At 31.7% G+C, this 13872-nt stretch overlaps 1 protein-coding gene across 1 annotated transcript in view; it reads right to left on the bottom strand.

Annotated features, from left to right (window-relative positions):
- Positions 1 to 286: 286 nt before the first annotated feature.
- Positions 287 to 13872, bottom strand: part of LOC110996202 (lachesin-like) — a 67530-nt gene continuing 53944 nt past the window's right edge. The window contains exons 5-9 of the mRNA XM_045632404.1: positions 11799 to 11988; positions 3548 to 3679; positions 2206 to 2334; positions 1010 to 1192; positions 287 to 759 (exon numbers count right to left, since the gene is read on the bottom strand). Of these exons, the coding sequence (XP_045488360.1) occupies positions 395 to 759; positions 1010 to 1192; positions 2206 to 2334; positions 3548 to 3679; positions 11799 to 11988 (999 nt within the window). The 3' untranslated portion in view covers positions 287 to 394. The remainder of the gene's footprint in view (positions 760 to 1009; positions 1193 to 2205; positions 2335 to 3547; positions 3680 to 11798; positions 11989 to 13872) is intronic.

Raw genomic sequence — 13872 nt, 5'->3', positions numbered from 1 at the left:
TCCCGACACTGAATCTAGCCCTTATCAACAGTTTTGATTTTGTACTTATAAGTTTTTAAGAATTTAACAATAATTGCAATGATATTGCATATTTATTAGCATGATATGCCAATAATGATATATTTATGAATTTTTTGAGTATATTTTGAAATATACATTACTTTACTTTGCTTGCAATCTTTCCTGAGATATGCAAACAAAACATTTTCAGAATTTTTCTGCTCAAATGTATACAAAACTTTATATGTTTTAAAAACCAGCTACAAAAAATTATTGTTACACCACATCTAATTTTAATAATCTAAGGAATTCGTTACATTGTAACAATAACATTGAATTACAACAATGCTCAAAATTTTAACAGCCATCGTTTTACTAAACTATTAATGTATAATTATACAATCAATAATAAATTTATGAATAAAAATATATATTTGTATACAAGACGTATACCATTGTTATACACTACATAATGCCTTGGTGGGCCTGACGGTCGAACTTTTTGACGTTCCACTCTTTGGCTGTATTCATTATGATGAGTTTGGCTACTGTTCGGTGTTCCGTATATGTTTATGTTGTAAAAGTTTAATGCGTTTACGCCTACGTGGTTATTTTCCATATCCAACGCATTTTGGTTTTGTTGCTTTTTGAGGTGTCGTTTGGGCGGGCGGGTCGTTGTTCGTATTGTTGTTGTTGGTCGCTGTGTTGTTGTTGTTGTTGTAGTCGTCGTCGTAGTTGTCGTGGTTTTCTGTGGCGTTTCTGAAATGTATATTTAATTATTAATAAATGTTACATAACAAAGTGGCTTTGTAATAATCGAAATGATGGCTTTATAATTTATATAGATTAATAATAAAAGTGTAATAAATATTTTTTATATTTTTTTTATATTCACCTTTTATTATTTTTGTTAAAGAAATTATATTTAATTTTAATAAAATCTCACTAAAACAAAGGACGAAATCAATGTGCATAAATTTATTTAAATACATTCTAAAAAATCACATACCTTTCAAGGTGATCGTAGCATTAGCTCTTCCATAAGCATTCACAGCGGAGCAAGTGTAATCACCGAAGTCGTTCTTTTTCAAGCGATTTATCGTCAAATTCATCCGAATTGCGTATTTATTCTGATTGTTATGATTATTGTCCTCAGATATAATATATTTCGAGCTGTTTAGTAGCTTTGCACCTGTAGAATAAAATTTAATATATGTATCAATTAAACTCTAAAGAGAGCAAATTTATAGTTATACAATCGACTCTGCATCGAAGCAATTCAATAATAATTCGTATTTAAACGCGAATTAATTGATTAGATACCCTAAAAATCCGATTTGACTTCATTGACCTTGACATAATATGTATAAAATAAAAACTTACAAATACTAATTTTTTGCAAAATTTTCCTTTCTTTATAAACCTATAGTTACTAGAAAGAGTATCTCGAGTTGAGGTCAGTGGCGGGTGCTGTATGGAGATGTTCAAATAAAACACTATGTAAGAAGCTGGGTAACAACTGACTTAAATGGTTAGAAATATGAGCTTATAACTAACATAAAATTAGGGGTAGTTAGTGGGGTTGCGACGCTAACTAACTTCGACGCTAGCTAAAAACTATCTTGACGTAGGGTACACAACTCTAAATATCAATTATGTTAATTGGCTATTGTCAAAAACGAGTAAAATAAAATACAATAAAAAGTAAAAGGCTCGATGATTGTTTACAGTTTTTATGCTCCTAATACCAAAAATATTTATATGTAACTAAACTAAAGTAAGGTTACATAACCCGCGCTTAGACTTTATAAATTACTAGTATATAAGTACGTGGTACTTAGCCACTAACTAATTTCAGTACACTACACATTTGTGTAGTTTTATTTTCCAAACGTCTAGCCCTTTTCAATGAACCTTCCTGTGACCTCCATGATAATACGATTTGACTGGCATACCATGTTGGAGAGAAAAAAAATCGATTATAAGTACTTGGTAGATCGTTCCACAGTCAATTAAAGCCAAAAATCTGTATCCAAATACCACATTATGCAAATCTTCCGTGCAAAATTTAATCTAGACTGCAAAAACAATAATTTGTATAACAAAAGGAATCACTGAGGCGCGTGATAACAACTATACAAACAATTAAATATTGTCAACAATCGTTTAATTATTCATGCGGTTAATTTAAAATTCATGAGTAACCTGTATGTGATTTCCCACGTTGCCATGTTGCCAGGGATTTAGGCGATGCCTCGACGTAGCATTGTAATGTCACTTGCATGTCCACCATTCGCCACACGACCACAGTTGCTGGTCGTATCAGCGGCGGAACTGTAGACACGCCAAGAATTAATAGTTAACTAATATGGTTCGGTTTGGGTAATTTATTAGCTCGAGAATTGACAGCAGAGGAAATTATGAAGAGTCTTAGTTATATTCGTTAATGGATTTCTCTTTTTTTATGAATTTCTCTTTGAACAATTAAAAGAATACTTAAGACTTTATGGTTGTTGCAAAATTCGTGTTAAGGTAGTATTGTATGTTCGAAAAGGTGGTTGAATTTATTAATTGTTTTGAATCGGTAAAATTTATCTTCATACATTTAATAAGCCCGGCAAACATCGTTTTGCCATAGATATTATTTCTTGGAAACATTTTCTTAGTTAAGTAGTATAACTATATTAAAAATAAGGATCTTAGAGGAGTGTAAATTAAGAGTTGTATGTATTCTGTATGTTGTATCATAAAAAAATGTCTAAAAATTTTTGAGGTGGACACCCCTTAATACTTAAGTTTAAAATATAGATAGTAGCCGATTCTCAGACTTACTGAATATGCTTAAAAATTCAAAGGAATCGATTGAGCCATTTTGGAGGAGTATGGGAACGAACATTATATTTTTACATTATATTATATATACTATATACTATTACGATAATACATAGACTATGAACTTGCTTGTCAGTAATAACACGATTAATTTCCGAAACGCCGGCTTCATATAACAATTAGAAACCTAACAGGACGACCACTTACTCCACAAAATAAAAGAGCCATATCCCACTTAATAGCCTATAATTTCTTAGCAATTAGAAGCCTCGTAACTTTTTATGTTAATTGTCCAAGTCATCATAAGTTTCTCTTTGTAGAATTGTGATTTTACATTTTTAGATTTCAAATTAAACATTTCTATTACATTAAAACGTTAGACTGGGATTGATTTTAATTAAAGAAACTTCTTTGGTCTCCTCTTTATTCTCTGGTCTGAATTATATATCAATTTTTGAATAGAATTTTTATACATATGTATTTCTTGGGAAAAGTCCGTTATATTGTAATTTACCATTTAATGCAAATATCTAATGGAATGGAGACCTCTTGCTTTTTTAAATTAATACAAATCAATTTAATAGGACAATCTAATCATTGGTAGGATTTTTAAATATAAAATCTAAGGACTCATATATACAAAAAATATTCTTCATATTTATTACATCACAGTATTTTCTATAGAACACAATTCAAACCAACACCGGATACTCACAAAGTACAGTGACCTCATATTTCCTGCTTTTCCTGGGCGGCACCCCATTCGACGCTATACACCAATAAGTGCCCATGTCAGCTCGTCTAAGCCCCTTCAGTAACAGGCTTGGACCCACGTAACTTTCCACCACTGTAAATATCACTCAAATGTTATGTCCTTTGAAAATATGTTAAAGTAATCCTTACTCATAATTCTTTTAAGGGCTCTATTAAACGTCATAAATATGCCTATTTGCAAAGGTGTGAATGTATGATACCAACTAGCATGCCATAGATTAAAGACTCTTACTAAATGTCATACCTCCTAGGAAAGAATAATAATAGTAACTCTTTGGTGAACTTCGTGACAACCTTTGACTTATAAATTATGTTTTTTGTTTCAATATTATTACATACGCATTTATTTATACGTTCGAAGTTCAAAAAATACGATTCGAGATTAGATAAAAGTATTTTCATATATATATAAATATTTAACGCCTCCACATAATGATAATGTGAGGTTGTGACACATAACGGCCTTTAGTGTCGCTTAAACTGCTCCGTATTTTCAAGTCGTTTTATTTCACAGGCACTTAAATTGTAAGTTTATAAATAAAAGTTTGATAAATGTGCGAACGAGGCATCGCGTTGTATTTATTGCCATGCCATAAATGAAAAACCGCGTTGGCAAAATCGCCAACAAAGGTACGTTGCGTTGCCAAACCAATGTCCACCATGTGTAGGCTATCAGTGTCTGGGTGATTCTGTTATAAGAGCCATATCATAACTTGGAACGACACTACATTGTGACAAATGCGTTGCTCATTAGCCCTATTAAGAATTCGTTATTGTTCAAATTTTAAACTTGGATTTTTTGTCAGAGTACATTAGGTATAGGTATGTGTTTTTACTGCTGCGATAGGCACGAGAAATTTTTACACACAAATACAGTATGTGTATTTTTACACACAAGTAGTGACATTAAACATCACAAGAAAGATCGCGAAACTTCGCGCATGTCTTAGACCCAAAACAATTTATCACATAAAAAACTATTTAAAAAACATTTATTTTTCCCTTTATGTCTAAGTACTTGTACATTGTAATGGCTTCGCACTTCTTGCTTAGCTAATTTATCGAAGTTATACTGAGTTCGTCTGCCGCGTTGGGGAAAAATGATGAGAGTGAACTTTTACGATGAGCGAGCATATCGTCACAAAAATCTAACACCATGAAGTTAGCTATTTAATTTAGTCCACTTTTTTATTTGTATTTATATATATAAATAATATAAGGCGAAAGATAAAAAAAAATGTTTTTTTTCTTGTTCCACCAAAGAAGTATAACTTCTAACGCGTGTACATAAGTACTTTTTTTTTTAAAAACACCTTACAATGGTTGGATGACAGAGATCGCTCGAAAGCAAGCCACCAGCCACCCGTTGCACTCTTTATTATTAAATTATGCTGTATTTCTTGTAACGAAGCAAATACTTACGCTAAAGTAGCTTGAAGCGCTGGAAAACTACTTTTGTTTTAAATTTGTATCAAAAAATAATAGCACACATTAATTTATGTATGAATGTTTAATGTGTTATATAAGTCAAGAGACTTTTGACGACATTTACAGTGAATTATTTTTACAAAGACTCTATTTGGCAAGAAATTGATTAGGTCATTGTCGTTTCTTTGGGCTTTAAATTTAGTGGTTAGTATCGATGAAAGTGAAAAATTCGGAATATATTCATAAAATTCAGTAAGAATGCTTGAAGTGGATGTTTTTACTATGCAGTAGAATTGTCGATTGGAGGAATTGAGGAGGGACAATAATCATAAGTAATAAAAAACTAATTCATAATATCGTTTAAATAATTCGTACTATAGAGTTCTTCAAGAATAATTGCATCAAAATAACAACCGTTACTTAGTCACATTATATTCCTACGAAAGATGTTATACTATAAGAATAATTTACAAATTTTAATTGTATACTTTTGAGGAAACATATTTATATTAATAAAACAGCTGAAGATGGCCTAACCGACTATATTACGAAAAGCTTTAGTACCTTGTAACACCTAACAAAATAACAGTAACAAACTTCAAAGAAATAATGTTGAGTTAAGGGACCAAATGCTTGCTGTAATATAAAAAAAAATTTTACCTGAAACAAGTTGGTGCTTAGCTACTGATTACAAATGCTGTTTTGCTAAGGATAGATATATATGTTAATTAATACCTCCAACGATAATATAGGTGATAGCCAAAGAAAATATATTAAAAAAAGGTATTTAATTTTAACAAACAAGAGTAATATTTCACTTTAACTCGTTCCTGAATTTCCCCTTAAAGTCTATAAACCTCACATAACGGTTACATAATGTTACAGAACATTGGACCTAAACTATTAGAAATAAATCGTTTCAACCACAATATAATTTCTAAACTGTCTGAAACTAGACCGCAAACGCAATTAACCATACGTGTTAAATTTAAACTAATAACGCATTGAAATTGTCCAAATCCCCGTCAAAACTAAACTTAACTCCTTAATTAACTCCGGATCGCTAATCTTGGCACGCTTTAATCAAAACATTGCGCCAATCCGCCGTTTAACGTTAGCTGTCAAATTAAATTTAAATTGAAACAATTTATAACTTTATTATGGTATACGACCTCTGATCCTTAATCTCAAGGGCGAATTTAAGTACTGTACGCATATAAAGGAGCGATTTCACTCACCTACTGTTAAAAAATGCAAGAATATCTTAATAATACTATGCCACACATCTTCTTGTTCTTCTTACAGTGCCTCTTCATTACTGGAAGTTGGCCGAGAACATAATGGCGTGAAAATTTGTCTTACAGAATTAGAAGGTGGTATTTTATAGCAGTTACATATACATATACACAGTTACACATTATCAATCATATCATCTTATTATCATAGTCAATTCTTATATTATTGTATGTCTACATCATTAAATTAATATAATTAATTAGATATCAGTAGTAGATAGTATGAAAGTCGATTATTCATTAATTTGTATTAAATCACTTGATCCATACTCTTTAAAACAGTTTAGTCCGTTATTAAATAAAATTATACATTTAATCAAAATCCCGAAATTACATACGTTCAATAGAGCTAATGTGAAACAACTTGGACTCACAAATAACTCCCATATAAAAGATTAAAGAAAACAATACGGATATGTGCAGTTGAAAATCAACAATTGTACAATTAAGAAATTCAATTTCAAACGATATCGTAACTAGCTATAAACACACAAGTAGTTTTCAAGTGGTCAAAAGCGTTCCTTATAAACAATTATTCGGCCATAAAACATGTACACTCGCCCTTGCTCGAACAATATCCGAGCCTGTATGAAATTGTGTTTTATTAACGGCATATAAAGTTGGGCTGTGTCGTTGGCAACTTGTTACTCACTCCCTCAATTTCATGTTATTATTGCCTCAGCTAATTGTTTCCCGATTCAATTATGAAACTCCGCTTTTCTTTGAAATACTTTGTCAACTATTAAATATACGAATGCAATTTCGAATTCCCAGTTCTGAGGAATATTTTTATTTTTCATATGCAAACTGTTTGGAATTTTTTTCTGGATATATTATAGAGATTCCTTTAAAAATTTGAATTTCGAACAGCATGCGTAGATTTAAAAACAGAATAGAAATGTTAAAATGATAGATTATTTAATCCATAGATATTATATTTAAAATATTACTGCAATTTAGTGGAGAGTACATCGGAGCTGGTTATAATATAATTTAGCTTTTATCGCAATTTATTAATTTTCAATTTATTATCGTTAAAATACTACTTATGCATTAAAGTACTCATAAAATATTTATTAATTGATAATATATACACATATAAAATATATTACAAAATGTTTACAAACATTTACAAATCTGTTAATTTTCCATGTGACAAAATGTCAACAAGGGAAGAAACTCCCTCGTTCATACAAATTCAGTATGAATAAAGTTTAAAGCAACTTAGTGATCTTAAGCGATGTTTTGTAATGACTTAATTAACTCTGGTACAGCCTTCGCCCGTCACGAGATAACTAATTAACTAATCACACACTCGCCTGCTTGATTATATTACGAATTTGTGACATTGCCTTGTTAATTTTGTAGGGAGGTCGTATTTGCATAATTCCTTTATTGAGTTATTGAGTAACTTTGAACGACTATAGATGAACAATATTTAGTTATGAATAATAATAAAAAACTATTTCTAAACTAAAATAATGACTATACATACTAACGTAATTTTGTAATGAAAACCAAGGTAAGGTTTTATATGATTGATGTAAAAATATTTTTCATTGAAGAGCTACAATACAAGCTTATATCGAAGTGAAACAAAAACTATTCCATATAAATATTTAAAGAATAATTAAAATTGTAATTTCTAAAAGGCAGTGTTGGCCTAGTGGCTGCAGCATGCTACTCTCATACCTGAGGTCGTAGGTTCGATCCCGGGCTGTGAACCAATGGAGTTTCTTTCTATGTGCGCATTTAACATATGCTCGAACGGTGAAGGAAAACATCGTGAGGAAACCGGACATGTCTTAGACCCAAAAAGTCGACCGCGTGTGTTAGATACTGGAGGCTGATCAACTTCTTGCCGATCAGATTTAAAAATGATCATGAAACAGATTCAGAATTCTGAGGCCAAGACCTAAGGAGGTTGTAGTGCCACTGATTATTATTATTAATTTCTTAAAGCCATTCCTTTTACGAACTACATGACCAAAGTGAGTGGTGTAAACTAGATGTTAATGGGTATATAGACAAGCTATTACTCAAACATACGCGGTGCAAGGATAATTAGGTCCAGATTAATCTAAATTACTATGTGTAATTGCGACCCCAAATATAATTACTAATAGCATCATCGTTTGTGGACATACAAAAGGCAAGGGATCAACCACTATCCGTCCTTCTTTTGTTTACGCTTAATGGCTTAAACAAAACGGGCCAAATTCGTATAGTAAAACCTTTAATACGCACTAAGGGCGAGTCCCTTAAAACAACATTAAGCTTAGATACGGAATTACAAACGATTATGCATATGTTAAAACCTACCCAATGCCTTTAATAAGTTCGTGCTATTCATTTATTTAATTTCCTGACCGAATCTCGGATTGCCACGTCATATTGTTTAAAGAGTAATCGAGTTCTTTCAAAACGGGCTGAAAGGAAATGAATCAGTTTACGACCACTTTTGTAAATTAAAATTTTTTACATAAAAGATTTTTGAAAACAAAAGAGTTTTGAAAAAAGTTTGAGGTTGTATTAAAAGTAATAGTTTTGAAATTCGAATGTTTATATTTAGGTGGCATTTACCTAGCCTAGGTTCCGTTTTGCAGGGACACTGTTCAGAGAGAACTGAAAATTAATTACATGCCTGAACATTAGGCATCGAGGCACTGCGAGGTTTTAGGCAACTTTAATAAAGGTTTTTAAATTTTTCGAAACAATCCGTTTTCTATTTTCCACGATTACTCGAAAACATCAGCAGGGATTTGAAAATTGTTTCGTTCAGTTAAAAGGTGAAACTTTTCCGGAGTGCCTATGTTGGCGCTAGGTTCTGATAATAAAATTTAGTTAGGAGAATTAGGAATCCTAATTTGTTAAGCTCATTGGTTATGAGGTTTTATCTTTTGGCTAGATGAATGAACATTTTAGTTAAACTTGACTGTTATAAAAGAGGTATATTTTCACTAATACATTTATTTTCTATTTTAGATATTCGTTCCAATATCTTAAGCGATATCTTAATAAATCCCATAAAACTCCAATGTTTTAACCGAGCCGCCACCTGCGCCCGATCCAAGCGGGCTTTGAATGTAAAATTAGCCTTGTTTCTTTTTTACCACTTAGTAGGATCCTCAATGTGAATAGAATTCAAAGGAAAATCGACGTTTTATGTCCTGCTTTTTATATGAACGACTATTATTATCGTTCGCAATGAAATTGAATAAGAATTTCGTAAGAGAAGCAAAGACAGGAATGATTTATTGAATGGAAACGTGTATGCCATACTTTGGTCACATTTTCTCGATAAAAATAGGTAATACATTGATTTAATACTCAGAGTTGCCAAGCGAAACATATTTCGAGTGCAAAATGTTTTAATAGTTTTTATATTAGTTACGTATATTAACACGATACAGCTTTCGTTTTTTAATTAATAATAATCCTTTGAGTTTATTCATCATATAGACTTTGTTTTCAGGTTTCTAAATCAGTGTTGCTTTGTTATTTTTAGAAATGTTGGCTGTTGGTTTGAGAAGGGTTGTGAGTCTCTAATTTTGAATTTTATTCGCCTATAAATAAATAAATCTGTGACGCTAGAACATTTTTAGGACTAGGCCTCAGAGTATCTGTTTCATGATCATTTGCTAAGAATAGGCAGGAAGGTGATTAGCGTCCTGTGCTTGATACGTCGTACGATGTTTTTGGTCTTAGACAAGCCGGTTTTATCACGATGTTTTATTTACCGATGTTATATTTCGAGCGAATGACAAATGTCAAACGAAAGAAAGTCCATTGGTGCACAGCTCGGGATCGAACCTATGACTTAAGGAATGAGATTCGCACGCTGAAGCCACTAAGCCAACGCTGTTCTTAGTTTATGATTATAAAATTCGGGACACTATTGAATAAATAGAAATAATTTATAGTATTATAGCTCGCATTACTTACAGTTATTATGATTATAATACTTTTAGCATGTCTAATACTTTGAAATACCATACACATTAGAAGATCTTCCGACTAGGGTTTTTATAAATTGACTTTAGGCACATTTAGATGGGGAGAGTTTCTCGTCTCGAAGGTACGATTATCGAAAGAATATAAAGAAGTTTCGTCGTCTAAATATTCACACAACTCGCTCGCTAGTTTGGGGACAATTACCTCGCAATGCTAAATTAATTGAGTCCGTGTAAACATAATTTCAAAAGCAATAATCGTATTTCTGTGCCAGTTGCTACTATGAGTGCAGTGCGTGCGTTTTAATTACATTTGCTCTTCTAAGACTAGAATTAACTAAACGGCGAAAAAAGTTGGGTTAAAAATAGATAGCTAGGAGAAACCATTTCAGAGCCCAATTTTCATATTTACTTCTAGAAATTGGACCGTCTATACGAAAGAAAGATACAAATATGCGTCGAGATATACATTCACGGACAAATTTAGAAATAACGTTAAAGTTTCTGGCTACAGGGGATTTTTTTCAAACATTATCAGAAATATTTAGAGTACCGAGGTATACCTACAGGTAGTTTTAAATTTTTATTTAAATTATTTGTTAAATTATTATTATTACTATTACAAATCTATATCATGACATATGAAAGTTATATTTGCGGAAAAAGAATGCTTGTTTATATAATTATTTAGACAGATGTTAAATATGATTTGTAATTAGTAACCATAAGTAGAACCATTTAAATAGTTAATTGAACTAGATCACTATAATAGTTCTAGAATCTAGAGCATTCATAACGTTTTGAATTTCAAACCCGCATAATAGGAGTTACGAACTTGCAACTGTACTGGTCCGATTGGGCTTATGTTTATAACCCCACTTTGCAAATCCTCTTATATGTTTAGTTGTAATTAACTAGTACTATCCCGCGTGACGTCGTGGAAACAATATAAACGGTCTACAGCGGAAAGTGATTTATTTATAGTTCTGTATTGTATATAAAAACTCTTGAACTTTGTCCAGTAAACAATGTTATCAGCTATGTAATATTACACTGTATACTTTTTATTCTTTCGAGGCCTATGCGTTAACCATCGAAATTTTCTCTTTTGTTATTCTAGGAATTTTTTGTGCAATGCGCAATAGTTTGCGTATTATAAAAAATATGAATTAGATCTATTAATAATAATAATAAGGTCGACAACGTATATCCGGCAAGGCAGATTACCTACTTGCATATTATAAAAAAAACATATAATCACGACAATATCTTAGGCCCAAAAATAAAATAACTTGGATTAAATCGGAGTTGTATGATATTCCTATATTTGATACTAATTAATGAGTCGAGACGAATCGTCGCATTTACAAATATATAATGACTTAACTCAGTTAGGATATTTACTCTGGCTTTACTGAGTTATGACCGTTATTTAGTAAGTTTATTTTCTCATCACCGATTTAAAGAACTCCTTGTAATATATCAGTCAATATGAAATACCTTAAATATTACTTACCTCTCACTTCGTTCCCATTTTCATCTCGGAAGATGATATTTCGTCCGCCCTCTCGCTTCCATGCTGTAGAAGGCTCAGGTACACCATTAGCTTGACACTTTAATTCCACTGATCCTCCCTCAACAGCACTGGCCTCGGAACCTTCACTGTCTGCTATGTCGGGAGGTATAACTACTGACAGGTGGCCCATCTATGGAATAACAAAAATCATGTTCATTTGTAGTTGTTTAAAATTTATAAAGATTCAGGGACAAGTCAAAGTTGCATTATGGTCAAAATATTAACTGTCAAAACACTAGATATCAAATGCAGTTTGACTTACGGACAATTTGGCACTTGATTCATAATTGATGAAAATGACAGTTCGTGTCGACAAATTTTAGTACAATTTAGTTTTCGACTTTCTACACACACTGTTAAGGCATCTTGACTAGTGCCAAGTGCAAACTGCTCTCTCTGTCAAATTATTTTGAAAGAGAACCTCTTCTGTACTTCAAATTGTCTTTGAATATAATGTTTAAAGAACTTTATTTCTCATTACAAAACAGAAATATTTTATTTACATGAGAAACTTAATATTAATATGTATATATTATATACGAGCGAGATACACGTCGCCATTAGCCGTAACAATTTTAGTCATCAGAATCAGAATATATTGACACAAACTATAACTATAACAGTCTACAAAACATTGTCATTTTTATCTGTTATCTGATGAATATATCAGAATTCTTATTTTATGTCAGAATAAAATAATTTTTTTTTTTTTTAGAATAAAGAAATACCATCAGTCGTATAATAGATTATACACAAGACACGCTTCAAGAGACAGACCGCCAACCTCCAGTAATGGAGAGGCACTAAAAGAAGAAGATTCATAATAACATCTTTTTACACTAATTTCAATAAAATAATGAGACTATAAAATGAAAAACGAAGAACAACAAAAACGTTTCTTCCACAGAAAAAAATAGAGTTTTATCGAATAACCGACAGATTAAAGTTAAACTTGACCAAGCCATAAAGCATGCAAAATGTCATTTTATATTCAACATACACTGATGATTAATGGCATATCCAAACAATGTCACTGAATTTAAATTTGTAAAAATCGTATAAATATTTCGTCCGCCCTCTCGCTTCCACGCTAGAAGGCTCAGGTACTCCATTAGCTTGACGCTTTAGTTCCACTGATCCTCCCTCAACAACACGTATATAATATAACCACCGATAAATGTCTTTTTTGAAATTTCCCGCCGTGTCACAGTAATTTTCCGTGTACGAAACGAACAACGTGATGACCCTTCAGCCAGTATGGAGTGTCCATGGGCGATGGTAGCGCTTACCAGTAAACTATTGTATACAATTTTTTTATTACGAATGTCAAAACTTTATCTTAGAAAACATTGAATTCTTCCCTTTGATTTTCATAATACCTATGTTTTTTCTAAGAAACTCTAAAATTTAGAATGCCTTATCAAACTATAAGGATAATTCCCGGTAAACCACTCTCCGCATAAATGTATTTAAGCTTAGGTAGGAGAATTAAGTGTTAAGCCAGAAAATGGGAACTAATTTTACTTTTCTCCATAATTATTTTACGCTTGCTTTAACTGGGATGGAGCATGTAGCGTTTTCCAGCAAAATTGTTGGTAGCTTTTTTAATGATTAGCCGAGTGTGTATTTTAGTTACATTAAGTAGATAAACTATTTCATTGTATAAAATTTTACTTAACAATACAACTCAACAATAAACTCATGATAATTCAAAGATAATCTTAATATATATAAATCTCCTGTCACGATGTTAGTCCGCGACGGACTCCTAAACAACTTAACCGATTTTAAATTAAATTGGCACACCGTAAGAGATAGGATAGCTTAGATCTTTAATTATAGTCGCAATTTTATTTTATTGCAAATTATTATTTGATACAATTCTAACAGATGGCGCTGTGTTAAAAGTAAATACGTTTCACATAAGTTCTCCTTCTGTTTCCCTTGAATAGTTTACTACTATGTAATATAACAAAAACCTTAGCCACAGCCCTGCTTGGCCGAGTCTGCTAAT

This window comes from Pieris rapae, chromosome 19 (assembly GCF_905147795.1).
Source record: "Pieris rapae chromosome 19, ilPieRapa1.1, whole genome shotgun sequence".
In the NCBI taxonomy this organism is placed as follows: domain Eukaryota; kingdom Metazoa; phylum Arthropoda; class Insecta; order Lepidoptera; family Pieridae; genus Pieris; species Pieris rapae.
This window is presented reverse-complemented; position numbering and strand designations above follow the sequence as displayed.